This window comes from Brienomyrus brachyistius, chromosome 9 (genome assembly GCF_023856365.1).
Source record: "Brienomyrus brachyistius isolate T26 chromosome 9, BBRACH_0.4, whole genome shotgun sequence".
NCBI classification, from domain to species: Eukaryota; Metazoa; Chordata; class Actinopteri; order Osteoglossiformes; family Mormyridae; genus Brienomyrus; species Brienomyrus brachyistius.
This window is the reverse complement of record NC_064541.1, coordinates 21,737,069-21,754,797: the sequence shown is the minus strand read 5'-3', so window position 1 is coordinate 21,754,797 and position 17,729 is coordinate 21,737,069. Positions and strand designations below refer to the sequence as shown.

Below are 17,729 nucleotides of genomic sequence, written 5' to 3'. Positions count from 1 at the left end.
GTCAGCATTTTACTCATTGCTTCACATAAATGCTCATTATAAAGTGGACCATCAAGTTTCAGAAGCATGATATGTTTTACTTGCATAGTAAAATCATCTGTTACATACAACAAAACCTAAAAAGACAACCTTGATGTGGCGACACGTGGTAACCTGCAGTAAAATATCTTACTGCACAGAAGAAATACGAGATGTTAGAGACGCCAGTCAATCAGTGCAGTAACAAGATATCAGCATAGTGTCCATATTTTAGGACAACGATCGTGGGCAGGGACGCGTAGGAACTTATATTGTTACACACAATTATGTAGGAGGTATTTCTAAAAACAGGAGGAACTTCACAGTACACATTACAGCCCTCAGTGAACAAGCTGCCGGACAGTTTACTGGACTCATGAATTACAGAGTATATAAACACAAATAAACTAAATCAACTAATGTAACAACTACATAATCAACTAAACAACTAATTGTGGACTTTCTTAGAGGTGCAGGTTTTTGCGCTGTATAAAACTGTTGCCCCCTGAGGGCGACTTGCAGAGAGTGTGACCTATATTTGAAAGCAGCAGGAGAACCACCCAGAGTGTGGCAGGCCTACTCATCAAAGCTCAGCCTTTCACGGTCTCTTCCTTTCCTAGCCTAGCTAAGCCACACCTGAACATTACAGAACAGCTGTAGTAGAGCTGGCCATGGATGCACCTGACAGAAAAATCACTGGCTACAGGAAATCTGGCTACGTGGTATAAATGACATCATGAAAAAAGCAGAGCAGTCTACAAAACATGGCCGCATCGATATTGGCACGATATTAAAAGGACTTTACATGGATTCCGGTAAAGAGATGTGCCAATTGTCATCCGTTTGGCTTGAACGTGAGCATATGTTCTCATGCCATCCTGGACGGTTTTCCCGCCATCTGCGGAGGAGGCGAGAAGAGACGCACGTGAGCGACGGGGGACAAAAACGAGGGGAGAAGAGAGATCAGTTAAGGGAGGTGGAAGCTGCCTGCTCACCTGCGAAATGCTGACGCCAGTCAGCCTCTCCACGGCCTGTGGCAGCCTGGTCATGATGTCCAGCACTTCCCCTGTTAGCTTGGCTGCCCCCACCTCGCTTCCACCGTTAGACACCATTGTGACCTTCTGGGCACTTGAAAGGGGTTTGCTGATCTCCTCAGCGATCTACGGGAGAGAGGACACATAAGGGATTGCCCTTCACATTAGAAAACCTAAAGCTGTTGTGACAGTATTAATATGCATGATTACGTAAGGAGGGGCGGCATGGTGGTGCAGTGGGCAGCAGTTTGGAAGATGGATGGATGGGTTACCATAAGTGCCGAGACTGAATCGCAAACTAGGGCCTGCTGTGTGACATTACAGTGTAGCTGGATGCTTGTCTGCTGTTTCCGTCTACTAGATATAAATAAACAGATACTCTTCAAAAATATAGAAATGGATTTGCAGGGGAAGGGGGCGGTCAGGGTTTATTTAGTAGCCCCCCACTGCCACTTCCGTCCCATGCGCTAATTACTTTTCCACCTGGTTACTCACCAGAGGCAGTTTCTCCAGCAGCATGTCCACCATGGCACCCTCCTTATACTGTTTGAAGGCCTCCGCCTTCTTGGTCATCTGCTCGGCCTCCGCCTTGCCCTTGGCCTCCACAGCAAATGCTTCAGCTTCGCCTTTAATCTGGGGGGCGGGGGATGCAAACCAGACACAAACCAGGTAAAACATACTCACTGATGTCAAAAGTCAACACATCATATAAACACAGAAAAATATGGCTATACTGATACATAAACACAGAGAGAGAGGGTTATACTGGTACAAATAGGGTTATAGAACATATTAATGATGGGGGAAATGGTTCATATAAAGAACAAAATGCCTTGTACAGGTGAGATCAAGTATAACAAGACTCTTGGCAAATTCTATCTTGCACATGCATGTACAAGTGAAAGCAAAGCTTGGGGTCAGCCATGGGTGCAGGATCAGCCCCTTAACCTGGGCCCTGGAGCAGTTTTTGGGGTTAGGGGCATTGGGCAAGGGCCCACTAGTCACATGATCACTAAGCCAGTCACGGGATTTGACCCAGCGACCATCTGGGTCTCGCGCACAGACACTGGCAGTAAATACTGTGCATAGAAAAAAGTTAAGTGTGTGAACCGAGACAAAGAGCAGGAGTCAGGGGGGCGAAGCCTAATGGAGATGAGAAACGGAGAGTGCCGGAATGCCGCATTAGAACTCACTCTGATCGCCTCTGCTTCCGCCTCGGCCTCCATGATGAGCTGTAGGCTGAACGGGTGAAGGAGAATTGGGGAATGAGATCAGACATCGGGGTGTTCAGCAGACACACAGTGTGGGGGGGGGGGGGGCTTACCGCTCAGCCTCGGCCAGCTTCTCCAAGCGGAAACGCTCCGCCTCCGCCGGCTTCTTCACCTTGGCCTCCAGCTCCCGCTCCTTGCGGGTGATCTCCTGCTCCTGCAGCGTGATCTGCTGGGCCCTCTCTACCACCTGCACCTGCATTTTCTCCTCCTCGATGCGCTGCTTGGTCTTCGCCACCTGGGGACATTCAAACACGCTCGAAACTGTACTTGGGTGATAGTCGTCAATGTTCACAGACATGCTCAGTGACTGTGTGGTGTCAAGTGGCTTATGGGTAACAGCTTCAGCAGTACCTGCAGCTGATAGGCCATCTCAGACTCTGCCTTCTTGCTATTGACCTCAGTGTCATATGTTGCTTTCTTGAGTTCAAAGTCCCTTTGGGCTTTCGCCATTTCAATCTCATTGAGATACTGAGCAGACACCTTCACCTGCATGGCCAGTGCTTCCTGGAAATAGGACAGAGGGAGCGTAAGGCAACTGTCTGCTGTTAAAGACAACGGTCCCCGACACTCAGACCACAATAGCCAACCAGATTAGAGCAAACATAGAGGGAAAGAGGAACAGCATAGTGAGAACAAACCAGACAGACTAGGAAACAGTACTGATGATCTTATATTAATGACTACATGGAACACATTTACCATTCCAGTCTTGCAGAAGGTGGAGACACAAAAGGGTGGCTCACCTTGATGACGGCGTCCCGTTTGTACTGTGCTTCTCCAATGCGCGCGTCCCTCTGCACCTGAGCAGTTCTGGCCTTCCCCAGCGAGATCAGGTATTCCTGGAAGGGCACGGTAAATTACCCGGGTGCACCAAGAGCACGGAGCTCAGAAATGGAAGGAACGGCAAGCCCACCTGATCATCGTGGACATCTTTCAGTGTGTAGCTGACCACGCTGATGCCCATGTTCACCAAGTCGGATGACGCCACCTTGAACACCTGCTCAGAGAACTTCTTGCGGTCTTGGTAGATCTCCTTCAGCGGGAGACAGGAAGAAACCGTGTTAGCAGAGCATGATACCGGGTGTCATCGGCGCTGGAGGCTACAGAGGCCCATGCAGCCGGGGGATCCGGCCGCTCAAGCACCTCTACGGTCAGGTGGGCGATGATGGCCCTCTGGTGACCTTCCAGCGTCTCCAGGGCGATTTGGCCAATCTCATTCTCAGACTTGCCCATGAACATCTGGCAGGCTGCAGATAGCATCTCCTTATTCTGGCCCTGGATCTTCACCTGGAAGGAGTTTCCATGCCATCAGCATCATAGACGAAGGAAGGAACTTGACACAGATCATGCAGGGGAAGCGATTTAACAGGGAGCCAATTACATCACCCAGCTTCCAATCTGTCATACAAAGGAAATCAGCACTATCACTTTGTCGGAAGACCAAACTGCACATAAGAGTTAAAAGCATCTGAACACGGCGTGTTCAGGCATTTAAGCAGTAATGTGATAATGCGACAACCCGGTTGGTTATGAAGAAATTCCCCCTTTATGAGCACAGGCATAGCTGAGCTTATTTTCCAGGCAAACAACATATTAACACTGAAACTAATGAACGAATAAGGTGCCCCTACAGTCATCTACACATTACTATAGACATGGTAACTGGAGTTTATACACACTGTTACAAAGGAGAATGGACTATTTGCATGGACACAGAGGGATGTTGCTGCAGTAGGTGATGACATACGACATACCTGGGCAATGCCAGTGACGGAGATGGGGACCCCATGCCGGGTGTAAACTTTATCACTCTTCACATTCAGAGTTAGAGTGTTCAGCGTGATTCTGAAAGAAGTGGGAGGATTTGCACTCACTGACCTGAAGGTAAAGCGCATGTACACAGCACAGCCACTGGCAGCCTACATACTGAAAATAGACCACAGCTACTGACAGACAGGCAAATACAGTCCAGATGCTGGCAGACTGACGTGTAGATATAAACAGTGTTATACAGTACAATGACAGATTGATGTACAGAGGCAGACACTGTTATATAATACAGACACTGACAGACTGATATGTAGCTACACACTTGGATGTACAGTACAGACTGTAGGACCTTAGACATAACGGGAATGACACAGCAAATGCTTATAAAAAGAATGAACATTAATTACAGCACATGCACACAGAAAGTGAAAAAGGCGAGCGGTTAGTGGTCACATGATGGACGGGCCCCACGACTGGCAGATACCTCTGGATCTTCTGGACACAGGGAATGACAAACACTCTGCCTCCGGCAATCATCAAGGGAGGGGATCGGCAGAAACCTGAGAGCCAGGCGGTAGAAAACTCATCACGCAGAAACCAGAGAAGCAATTTGGTAGGAAACTCATCCGTATATAATTCCACCCAAGTGTGGAGGAATACTGACTATGTCACTGCAAGTGCAGCGAGGGCCACAATCAACTATGATGATGATGCAGTATGAGAATATCAGCCTTATGAGACAATCTCATTATAAATGCAAAATACAGACATTTTGTAATTCATGCAATTGGAATTGACAGCATATCTTACCAGATACCACCATCGCCTCATTTGGACCACAAGTGTAAAACATCTTCGGTTTGATGAAGGAACTACAGTAAATGAAAAAGAGTTCAGTTAAGCTCATGATAGCTCATTCCCAAAGGCTGATTTAAAAAGTCTTTATCTTACTTAAAATTAAAGAGAAACTATTACTAGTTCTGCATTTAATTAATTTCTTAATAATGCATAAAATACACATTTCAGAATCTGGTCCCCCCTGAATACATTTCCTGAGAGATGAGATTGAACTTTTTTTTTATCCCAAGAGGGAAATTACGACATCTTTTCTTTAGGGATGGAGAAATATATACATGACGATAGCTGCCAAGGTGAGTAAAGGGCAAGTATCAGAATTTGCTACAGCTCAGACACTCAGTTCTTTGATGTTTGAGTTTTCAAAACAATTAGTCTATCAAAACAATTCTAAGGAGGCCAAAGAACTGATGCTCAAATTCCAGGTAACCAGGGGCAAAATTATTGTGTCTAACCCTAACACTCATATCACAGACCATATTTTTCTGTCTGTCTCATGTCATGCTTAAATGTCTAATTATTTATATTCTGTTTACTAATATTTTTTTGCATTAAGACCAAGGAGATCAATGTCTCATCCCATGCATTATAGAGCTGAAGGTGGTAATAAAGTTTCTTTGACTTGGAAAGATCTACAGTCATAAATCAAACCCTCCAGCAGGGACAGATGGACACAGATGGTTACGGTAAACCAGAAAAGTGCAGCCTGAAAAAACAAAAAATCTCTAGGGGATCAAGTCCCAACAAAGCTTTATGTTATAAACACAAAGCAGGAATCTATGGCAGGGCTGCTGTCTGGAAACTTCTAGCATGTAAGGCCAGTGCACCCAGAGCAAAAGAATCAAGTGATATGGTTAGATTTCACTTCACTACATCCAGACAGGTTTACACCTGGTAAAAGGCAATGTCTCTAATGGTATTGACAGTCTTATTGGAGACACTGGATATAAAGATTACTCAGCATGGTCATATGACGACCAAGGAACATTTGTACATTTTTAGAACGGGTGCAAACACTCCTCTATCATGATGCTCCCATATTCCAAGATGGCAGCGGCCCTGTGGTTTTAGGAACACCATCCCGATACTGAATGGCTTTCATGTCCCGGCTAATCACCAGGACGCTGAAAATCACTGAATCTTTATGGCAGTCTCTGGAATGCGGACTGCAAAGTAGGATTTCCATCTCCTTCACGTCTCAAAAAACTTCTTGAAGAATATTCCAATATCAAGCTACACCTACGTCAGGACTTGCAAAAGAGAATTCCAAGACGGAGTGAAACTGATACGAAGGCGAAGGGCAGCCCAGCTCCTAACTAGGTGGCTGATAATATATTATCACGTGTTTCCATTATCTCGCACAAACCTCGATGTTCGTATGGCTCGACCTAACGAAAAGCCTCCTTCCTCATTTACACACCTTTGCGTTCTCCTTCTTGTTGCCAAAGTTAGGCCAATTCCACGATGGTGGAATTATCCGGTAAATTTAACCCCGATTATACGATACTTCTTAACCGGAGGTAATTACAAGCCAGTTTAGAACTGAGTCCTGAGTTGTTATGTTCGAAGGGCGTTTCTTAAAGTACCGAATTTTCTGTCAATTATCAGACGTATTTCACCATCAAAATAAGCTAAGTTTGGCTATGATGTTCAATGATTTATGATTATATAGTCCTTTTTACTACAAAAATATATTAAAAACATTATCTCTAGAATCCGGACACACCATAACCAAAAGCAAATATTTCAGTGTAAAAAACGGGGTGGGAAAGATGAAAGAATGTAATACTTTTGACATGATTTCCGGGTTTTCTTCACCCAAGCAAACTAAGCGCGTTAGATTACAGAGTAAAAATGTACATTTTAACTTGTCATTTTAGGTGGTTGCTGCTCGCTCAAGTAGTAGCTCGATTTACCGCAAAACTGGAACAAAATAAAGCGACGGTTTCCCAAATGAACAAAGATTCAAAATAGGCCATCTCACTAGCTGAACTGTAAACTTTGCTGGACACTTACTACAGTTTGGAGGTTTTTCTTTACGCGTGGCTGCATTTTGCATGTTTTATGGATTATGATGACCGATTGTCACTTTTGGCGACATGGTTCGAGCTGGCCGCAGAAAGTCCACTTTTACACACCACTTTGTTAACTGCAATCACAGTAAAGGAAATGATCTAAACAATATGTTTAAACGCGGCGGCAAGAAGAAGTCAAATGCATCTTACCAATCGTACGACCAATAGATTAACACAAAATGCTGGCGACTGTAAGACGATAAACTTTTAAAACGTGTTTGCTCCTTCCGATCACGAGTGAGTAAATAACCTCCACCCAGCCAGAAGGTCAACGCCCCCTGTTTCGCCCCCTGGTGGAGAAGACAGTGTACTTCAATAGGTATCTTCTTGGCTTCATGCTGCTATTTAGGATTCAGTGATGATGATAGGACAATATACGTGTCAACTCAGCAAATCTGAAGAAGCGCATGTGCAGGACAACATAGCGAGTAATAGATAAATAAATCCAGTTAGTTACCCTGCTGCGCCGACGTAAATGTTCGCTTCGAATCGCTGCAAAATATGGCAACTTTATTGTCACATTACATTAGATTAAGAGTGTACCGATTCGATCTAACTGTTCTTCCCATTAGCCAGGCTAATCTTTTGCTTTATGGGCGGAGGATTCATAAAGCAGAGAGCCTGTAAAACATCTGTTTGAACAATTGGTGCCCCGAGTGTAGCCTATTCTGTTACCAAGTGGCAGGAATGACATACTGCTGAAATCACAGACATACCATTCTCTGGCTTGGATTACATAGAAAAATTCGGACTTCATTTCGTGGTTTAGGACTAGCAAATTGTATCGAACTACGAAATATATTTGCATACGTGGTTCTTTTTCATAATGATTCACGGAAAACGTTTTGGAGAATTTTTTTTATCGGAAATGTATTGCAGTACAGCACTCGGCGTTTTAAATTTGGTAGTTTACATCTTGAACTGAAAGTCCTCAATGTAAAACTGGAGACAGAATAAAACAGTAGTTGCTATCACTTGACTTCTGATATAGTCCTATGAATTATACAAAGAAAGTGGTCAATAGAAAGGAAACTTCTACAAAAAGGAAACATATACATATTAATTACTGGAGGTGTCAGCTACATATCATCGGGTTCTTGTACAAATAATGTCTCTTGTATTTTTCTTTTTTTTTAGAGTAATGCATTTCATGGTATTAGCAGGAGGTTAAAACAGTGCTTCTTAAACCTGTCACGTACTCACTTATGTTGCCAGGGCAACTGCTACTCGAAGGTTTTTTTTAAATAAAAATTCCACACATTTTAATTTAATGTTCCTTTAAAATGTACTTATGGGTAAATATTTTTAATTCATTAAATCACTATTTTTTATCAGTCTATATAATTTCTGATTGATCTGATTGAATTCCTAAATTCTTATTCTTGTACATATTGTATCTCTTGAAGACAATTATAAGGGCAAGACTTTTAAAAAACGTTTACAAAATGTACAGGGGACTAGATGTCACTGAACCTCACTAAAATCAAAGATTTCGCCGTACTTCTTTTTTAACAATAACGTTTATTGTTGGTCTTAGGCGTGTTAAATCTCTAATCAATAAGTATAGAGCATATAGGCTATTAGCTCATCGGGTAGTATAGTTTTAACCAATTTAAATGTATTGAAAAACAAAATACAAAACACTTGTTGGTTTCTATTCATAGAATAGAAAGGTGAAAAGAAAGCTGATTTTAAAAACGAATTTATCCAATGATCAAAGTATCGCCAATGATAAACTACAATTTCCTCGTCCATGCAGCTGTCGGCACTCCCTGTCCCCTTCCGGCCCTTCCCCTTGCAGTCAAGAAACCCTTCGCAATAGACCCCTGGCCAATTAACTGCGCAGCTCTTTGAGATTTTATCGTCTCTGTCCAATAGCAAAGCAGAGCCTCGTTCTGGACATAGTCCAGACATATAAAACCTTTGTCCCGCCTAAGTATTCAGACAGCTGCGCTTCGCTGCCGTACAATTAGAAGATTTGAGAATTTACAAACCCCCTCTTAACATTAATATTTTTTACTGATAGCACATCAGAGAAAATGAGAGAAATCGTGCACATTCAGGCTGGCCAGTGTGGTAATCAGATCGGGGCTAAGGTAAGGCTATTCACGAAATAATCATAATTGTTTTAAAAGTGATAATATTTTATAATAATATTCCCTTTGGTGGACTATTCATTTAATGCCACTGACAATCGATTTCAGATCTTTAAATGCAAACTAAGTGAAGAAATAAAGTCAAGAGACATCATTCTTTGATATAACTACTGGTTTATAAATAGTTAAATACATTGAAAAAAATTGCCTATTTGAAATAGCCAAGTATGTTTTTCTATGTCACCTCTTACTGCAACAGTTTAGTATAATTTTTATAACCACATACTGAGATTTTTTTTATGAACAAAGATACCGACATTGATTATGAGAGCAGAAGACTTTTAAACTTTCATATCGCGAATTTAATGCCATTCCTTTTTTTCTTGGTGCGTTCATCAGCATCGGGCACTGTGTCGCATTGTCTTTTTTCCAGGTGTTGTAACGTTATTAAGTGACAATCAAGTAATGCGTGATTTTATCTTTCACCAGACAATCTGTACCTTAAACTCTATCCTCAAAATACATTATGACATTTCTGTGACAACCAATGTTTCCCAAAGAGAAGTATATTGCTGTTATGAGATACGTGAAAATTGCGCAGCTGTGCAAAATTAAATATCTTAGACGTCTTGCAGAATCTATAAATTGATCACGGTAGATCAATGCGAATGCATCGAGCATTCTGCTGAAATATGAGTCAATGAGATGGGGCGAGGCGAGGGTGGGGTGGGGTGTGCATAATTGACAAAGGCAGAATCGCATTTTCATCTGAAGTAAATCCTGCTGAATTAGTAACGTCCAAAATCAGATCAAATATCTCATTTAATTAAATCAAGTTATTTCCCTGACTGTAAAGGTATACAATACACGCAAAAGATTTTTAAGACTTCAAATTAAATAACGAAATTTTTCTACTGGATCTAATGATACATTTGATCATTTACCCGAGTGTTCAAATTTTGAAAGAAAATTAAATCTATGATGAAGCATTCACACTATACATCTAGTGGGAGGAGGTTCGTCTTGAATGAACTTTTAATAATGAGAGAAGGCAACCGCATTAATGTCGGGGGATGGGGAGAGAGACACTGGGCTGTAGTATGATGTGCGAATGGGGGCAGGGACTGAAGAACGGGAAAAGAGGGCAGTGTGATTGAGGCTGGAAGCCGGGGGGAGGGGGTCCATGTCTACAAGTCTGAAGGATGAAGTCCATTTGTGATATTCGACATACGGTATTTTAGATTTATTCCAATCTTTCTTGGATAAAATACCCATTGCTGCTGAAAGTGCACTAAAACACTAAAGGATTTAAGGTGCGCCGTAATGGAAAATTCTATATGACTAATAGTGGAATATATCAGCAATGACATATTATGCTAATCATATAGGAAGCTTTCTCCACATACAGGCCATAGAGAAATCCACATCAAAAGTCTATTTCTTTTTTTGTCTCCTGCCATTCTGTACAGTTTTTGCTTAATTGCTTAGTAATTCCAAAATGTTTGAGTGAGGATTACTTTGATCCAAACATAAGCTGAGTTGAGTCAATCAAAATGTTCCCCTATGAACTACACACAACTTGGTCCTTCTTGATGACCCAGCTCAAACGCCGAAAGCTTAACCAGATTACTGAAATCCCCCATTAATTCTGCAGTTTACAATCTAAACCATTATACATTATGTACAAACAGCGCTTTGGGAGAAGCAAACACACACTTGGATTTCAGAAATAAGGACCTGCATACAGATTTAAGCAGTACAGTGCATCATTGTGACCTGACACAAGAGTGGTATTGTGCCCTCAGAAAGTGCATATCACACTAATACACAGGTATTCAGGGAATCAGCCCTTTTCAGATTCAGTTTTGGAGACCATGGTCAGTTCAACAGCCATCTGCAATCGCTAGACACTTGTCATTCAGTAAAGAACTGTAATTTTTCAACGTGCACGTGATCTACTGCTCAATGTCAGATTCAGGATTTCTACAGCTGATGACCCCGGTCAATAACCTGATCCACACTGAGTCTGCTGCTGTTAAGATATGTTTTGGTGGTCCCATTTTCCTGGATTAATTTGTATTCCTTTGTACTTATGAGAAAATTTCCCCTTCGACGGGAAGGTCTGGAATTTGATTGCTCCCTTTATAGAGTGTCATTTTTTTCTGTCTATTGGGAAATGGTTTTTGGTGTATATTTCCCTTTCACTCTCTTCTAGTTCTGGGAGGTGATCAGCGATGAGCATGGAATTGACCCCACTGGTACCTACCATGGTGACAGTGACCTGCAGCTGGACAGGATCAGTGTGTACTACAACGAGGCAACAGGTAAGCAATCTTCACTCAAAGGTTCTCAGAATGATGAGGGTTTTACCAGTAATACAAACCCTACTAATATCTTGAGTCTTTACTTAACAGTTAAATAATTAAGTGAAAAAAATCTAAAGTATTATTCAAGTCCCCCTGTATAGCTGTGCTGAATCCATCCCTACTTCAGCTAATTTATTTAAACCTGCCTATGTTTTTCTGCAATATTGAGCTGGTCTGTTTCTCTCTGTTTCTGATTCTTATGGAGGAGGCAAGTATGTGCCCAGAGCCATTCTGGTGGACTTGGAACCTGGTACCATGGACTCTGTGAGGTCAGGACCATTTGGCCAGATCTTCAGACCAGATAACTTTGTGTTTGGTAAGTGGTGATTAGCTAGCCATCTTACAAAATGTACAATACAAACTGACCAAGTCAATTTGACAGAATCATTAGATTATGTGGAATCAGTTTGATTGGCAAGTAAAAGAATGTGTGATGGTTAACTCTCCTCCAATACTACTTCATCAGGTCAGAGTGGGGCTGGCAACAACTGGGCAAAGGGTCACTACACGGAGGGGGCCGAGCTGGTGGACTCTGTCTTGGACGTGGTCCGTAAAGAGGCAGAGAGCTGTGACTGTCTCCAGGGCTTCCAGCTGACACATTCCCTGGGTGGGGGCACTGGATCAGGTATGGGTACCCTGCTGATTAGCAAGATCCGTGAGGAGTACCCCGACCGCATCATGAACACCTTCAGTGTGGTGCCCTCCCCCAAGGTGTCGGACACTGTGGTGGAGCCCTACAACGCCACGCTGTCTGTGCACCAGCTTGTGGAGAACACTGATGAAACATACTGTATTGATAACGAGGCCCTCTATGACATCTGCTTCCGCACTCTGAAGTTGACCACACCCACCTATGGCGATCTCAACCACCTGGTGTCGGCCACCATGAGCGGCGTCACCACCTGCCTGCGCTTCCCCGGTCAGCTCAACGCCGACCTCCGCAAACTGGCCGTCAACATGGTACCCTTCCCGCGCTTGCACTTCTTCATGCCTGGGTTTGCCCCACTCACCAGCCGAGGGAGCCAGCAGTACCGTGCCCTCACAGTGCCTGAGCTCACTCAGCAAGTTTTTGATGCTAAGAATATGATGGCCGCCTGTGACCCGCGACATGGGCGCTACCTGACAGTAGCGGCTGTCTTCAGGGGTAGGATGTCCATGAAGGAGGTTGATGAGCAGATGCTTAATGTGCAGAACAAGAACAGCAGCTACTTCGTCGAATGGATCCCCAACAATGTCAAGACTGCCGTCTGTGACATCCCACCCAGGGGCCTCAAAATGGCCGTCACCTTCATTGGCAACAGCACTGCTATCCAAGAGCTCTTCAAGCGCATCTCCGAGCAGTTCACTGCCATGTTCCGACGCAAGGCCTTCTTGCACTGGTACACCGGCGAGGGCATGGACGAGATGGAGTTCACAGAGGCCGAGAGCAACATGAACGACTTGGTCTCGGAGTACCAGCAGTACCAGGACGCCACAGCTGAGGAAGAGGGGGAGTTTGAGGAAGAGGCTGAGGAAGATGCTTAAAGTCAAAGAATCAGTAGCAACTAGGTAGCTGTGGGAGGGGAAATGGGATGGGGGCAGATTTCCAAATTACAATTGAGGCAAAAGAATAAGAACGCAGAAGAAGGGGCTGAGAGAAGCAAGTGAAATGAAGAGGTAAAAGTATGACAGTAAATTTGGAGAGTTCACGAAAGAAGGAAAAGCATCACAATCTCTAAACAGAAAGGTAGGAAAATGAGACCTACATGAGACAAAAGCGGAACAATAGAAGCCGAACAAGACACAGGATCGAGAAAACAACTTCAGATGCGAGGGGAGGAGAAAATAATAAGCATGAAGCAAACCATCTGAAGCGTTCGGCACATCCAGTCCAGAAACAAAGGTCAGGCCACATCATTGGTTCCATGCGTTTGTTCTTTGGTTCCTGCTGTCTACTGAAATCCTGACAGTGATGGGGGCGGTTAGGGACCAGCCACTACAGTAGGTAGTAAGTCGAGTGGCGACAGCACTACAAGCAGCTCGTCAAGGCAGTCGCAAGAATCAGAGAACAAATGCTTGGAAACACTGAGATCATAGAAAGTCTCATGAAAGTAAACCAAGTATTGGATGATTTTTGGATGGTTATATGAGGGGGGGTCATCAAAAAGAATGAAGGAGAAGGATTTTTGTTTTATATTTATTTATTACCTTTCATTTAGTTTTTTAAAATTTTTTTATCCTGTGACCAAGCTTCGCCCAGCCCAATGTTGATCTCAGTGACCATCAACAGAACATCTTACCACATCATTTCTTGATTTGGAGTGAGAAGAGATTTTGGGTTTTGTAAACGATTGCTCAGTATGAGAGTTTTTTGCTTGAACGATTCACGAATAAAAACTGCACTAAGATGGATCCCAGATTGATAGCACTCAGTGAACATAATGGAATGAGTGGATTGCCCAAACTACAAAAGCAAATGCCTGGTGATGGTGGTATGTCACTGTGCACATGTACATACTTTTGGACTGAGAGACATTAAGTAATTTTAGCACTGTCTGTTCAAACAATAAACCTCACTCGAACGCCAGCCAACGTCTCGGGTGGGGGTAGGCGGACAGAAAATATGCATGCAACACCAAAGACACAAAATGTCTCAGAAAATACTCCAGTCAGGTGGACATGTGCATTGTACGTGCAGGAAGTATTTTGTGTGGAAGGTATGTTTGCTAGAGGACTTCAATAAAAATGGATGACAACTTGTAGTAATGGAATCTCTCGAAAGGTCTCAAAAAGGTTTGCATTGGTAATTATGATTAAGCTTTATGTTGTTTTATTTCCATTTTGTGTTTCAGTTATTAATGAGACGCCTTAAATGTCCTTTTTGGTTGTACTGTTCTTTTAGTTTATTCTTAATATTTGATGCTATCTATTTTCTTTTCCCTTTTTATGTTTTGAAAAGAAAGGAGCCTCTATGGGGAAAATAAAAGGCGTTTTTATAAAATAAAACCGCTGTTCATTTTTGTGCATACAATCACTCGGTGAAAAGGGGAAAGTCATTCACATGGACCTCACATTCTGCACCACGAGCATCACACTCTCAGGAAATGCATTTATAGAACTTCTCAAAGAACAACTGTATTACATTGTGTGGATTTCAAAATACTATGTCTGTCACGGGAAGGCTCGGGTGGACAGGCGATCGTGCGGGCGGTGGTTCAGAAAACCAGGCTGACGAGCAGGATCGGGGTAATCGGGGTTTATTCGGGACAAGGAGACACAGGAGGCGAGGGACCACCAACACCATGTGCACAGATCACGTAATGACGGACAACGATCACAGGCAAGACTCAGACTTAAATACACAGGACTGATCACAGTAATCGGACATAGGTGGAAACAATCAGGGAAACACACGTTGGCAAGCAGGGGGGCGTGGCACACATGAGGAGCCGACGAGCAGGGCATGACAGAACCCCCCCCCAAAGGCGCGCTTCACCGGGCGCGCCAGGGAGGAGGCGACAGACGGAACACGGGAACCCGGACCTGGAACCAAACGGAACAATCACCGAAGCACAGGAAACAAAACTGAGACGCAGAACACGGCAAGGGACAAGACGTAAGACAGGACTTGACAAAGGGCAGGGAACGCAGAGAGACAGACTAGAAAGGGCGGAACAGAGGGAACAGGCGGAACAAAAGGAGCGGGAGTGACGGGAGGGAACGACGGGAAACCAGGAACCGAGCGGGGCAGAACAAAGGGACCAGGAACAGAGGACGGCGGGACAAAGGCGGGAGGCGGAACAAAGACAGGCGGGATAGGGGCAGGAAAGGGAGAGAAGGAGGGGGAACCAAGGGGAGCCCGTGGGAGCCCCAGCGGGCGACGGGAGGCAGCCGGAGGGGCCGCAGGCGGCCGGGAGGCCGGAGCCGGAGGGGACCTCGGAGGGGCCGAGGAGACAGGGCGAGGGACCCGCGGAGGGGCCAGGGAGGGAGCAGGAGGGAGCACCAGGGAAGGGGACGAGGGAGCTGGAAGGGGCCAGGGCGAAGGCCCGAAGGAGGGGGGAGCCGCAGCAGGCGGCGACGTCCGGTGGAGGGCCGGAGGTAGGGGCCCCGCAGGCGACCGAGGAGCCGCCGTCAGGGAACCCCCAGGCGACCGACCAGGACCCGGAGAGGGGAGCGAGGCAGGGCGACGAGGCACCGGAGGGGGACCCGCAGGCGACAGCCGACCCGGAGGGCCAGGACCCGCAGGCGCCAACCGAGCCAGAGCGCAGGCGAGGGAGGGCGAGCCAGGGGGCAGGGCGGGCGGGACCCCAGCCCTGCGTCTGTGTCCCCTTCCCCTGCGGGACACAGACAGGCCGACCCTAGGTCGGGGCCGACGCTGCCGGGGCGAGGGCCTGGAACAGGAGCGCGGTCAGGAACAGAAGCTGGCTGCAGTGGGGGCGCCTGCCCGGGAGCTGCAGCAGGCGGCTGCAGTGGGGGCGCCTGCCCGGGAGCTGCAGCAGGCGGCTGCAGTGGGGGCGCCTGCCCGGGAGCTGCAGCAGGCGGCTGCAGTGGGGGCGCCTCTGCAGGAACTGGAGCGCGGTCAGGAACCGGAGCGCGGTCAGGAACAGGAGCTGGCTGCAGTGGGGGCACCTGCCCGGGAGCTGCAGCTGGTGGCTGCAGAGGGGGCGCCGGCCCGGGAGCTGCAGCAGGCGGAGGGAGCGCCGGGACAGGAACAGGAGCGCGGTCAGGAACAGGAGCGCGGTCAGGAACAGGAGCGCGGTCAGGAACAGGAGCGCGGTCAGGAATAGGAGCTGGCTGCAGTGGGGGCGCCTGCCCGGGAGCTGCAGCAGGTGGCTGCAGTGGGGGCGCCTGCCCGGGAGCTGCAGCAGGCGGCTGCAGAGGGGGTGCCTCTGCAGGAACTGGAGCGCGGTCAGGAACTGGAGCGCGGTCAGGAACAGGAGCGCGGTCAGGAACAGGAGCTGGCTGCAGTGGGGGCGCCTGCCCGGGAGCTGCAGCAGGCGGCTGCAGAGGGGGTGCCTCTGCAGGAACTGGAGCGCGGTCAGGAACTGGAACGCGGTCAGGAACTGGAACGCGGTCCGTCATTCTGTCACGGGAAGGCTCGGGTGGACAGGCGATCGTGCGGGCGGTGGTTCAGAAAACCAGGCTGACGAGCAGGATCGGGGTAATCGGGGTTTATTCGGGACAAGGAGACACAGGAGGCGAGGGACCACCAACACCATGTGCACAGATCACGTAATGACGGACAACGATCACAGGCAAGACTCAGACTTAAATACACAGGACTGATCACAGTAATCGGACATAGGTGGAAACAATCAGGGAAACACACGTTGGCAAGCAGGGGGGCGTGGCACACATGAGGAGCCGACGAGCAGGGCATGACAATGTCACAGTTTACAGCTGCCCCAGTGAAAATATTGTCATGTGGGACACACATCTGTCCCAATGATTCAATTCAGATTTCTTTGGCAGGTATGAATACAGAATTTTTATCTACTTGGGTGACCGTATAGAAATAAGGAGAAAGATTTCCCTCATCAGAGTGAAGCATCAGTACAAAATGAGTAAATAAAGCTCTGTTTGGGACTAGAGGTTTTTAACTGGATGAAAAATACCTTAATGCTCCAAGTTAATAAGATTACAGACTACAAACTACGCTTTAGCCTTGTTTATGGGCCAAAGGGGAGCAAAGAAAGCTATTTTACACAAAGCAAATTTGACAAAAATAAGGAATGAGTGGTTATAGTTCTGAAATGAGCATTATTGTATACAGGCACCCTGTCCCAATCTGGTGTCCCAATGAGGTAGTGACTCCTGCTAGACCACCATGATTACTATCTGATTAGGCAGTTATGGGAGATTAAAGAGGACAGTGCAGCTGTTCAATGTATAGCACTGTTGTTTTACACCTCCATGGTTGGGGTTCAAATCCAGGCTCCAGACTGTCTGTGTGGACATTGCATGTGTTCCCTGTGTTTGGTGGGTCTTCCAAAGACATGAATTTAGGCTAACTGGTGCCTCTAAGTTTCCCATAGTATGTGGATGTGTGTACCCAACAATGGACTGGCATCCTGTCCAGGGTATTCCTTTATTGCCCCTACTCTGGGACAAACTGGAAGATGATTGGAGTGAATGGGTGTCAAACATAATGTTAAATCCAATTCTCTACAGAACTTTCACATTTTGTCTCAACTTGGTTGCCAATCAAGTCAAATTTCTGGCCACACCAGGCAGCTGATGATCAGCTTTGACTTTCTATATGAAG

General features: G+C 45.9%; 2 protein-coding genes across 3 annotated transcripts; one reads left to right on the top strand and one right to left on the bottom strand.

Moving 5' to 3' along the window:
- Window positions 1-56: 56 nt before the first annotated feature.
- On the bottom strand, window positions 57-7,313 carry flot1b (flotillin 1b). Its single transcript, XM_049024722.1, has 13 exons — window positions 7,174-7,313; window positions 4,904-4,965; window positions 4,578-4,653; window positions 4,078-4,168; window positions 3,467-3,610; window positions 3,237-3,356; window positions 3,067-3,162; window positions 2,675-2,827; window positions 2,377-2,558; window positions 2,246-2,291; window positions 1,548-1,685; window positions 1,014-1,178; window positions 57-916 (listed from the first exon to the last, which is right to left on the bottom strand). Exons 2-13 carry the CDS (start codon window positions 4,944-4,946, stop codon window positions 887-889), a joined length of 1,284 nt encoding a protein of 427 aa, XP_048880679.1. The 5' UTR covers window positions 4,947-4,965; window positions 7,174-7,313; the 3' UTR covers window positions 57-886.
- A 1,654-nt stretch (window positions 7,314-8,967) lies between these two features.
- tubb5 (tubulin, beta 5) lies at window positions 8,968-14,470 on the top strand. Of its 2 annotated transcripts, none has more exons than XM_049024721.1 (4): window positions 8,968-9,119; window positions 11,335-11,443; window positions 11,694-11,801; window positions 11,952-14,470. In XM_049024721.1, exons 1-4 carry the CDS (start codon window positions 9,063-9,065, stop codon window positions 13,007-13,009), a joined length of 1,332 nt encoding a protein of 443 aa, XP_048880678.1. In that variant the 5' UTR covers window positions 8,968-9,062; the 3' UTR covers window positions 13,010-14,470. The 2 variants fall into 2 exon arrangements, with proteins under 2 accessions (XP_048880678.1, XP_048880677.1); XM_049024720.1 differs by having other exon boundaries at window positions 11,691-11,801.
- Window positions 14,471-17,729: the final 3,259 nt, after the last annotated feature.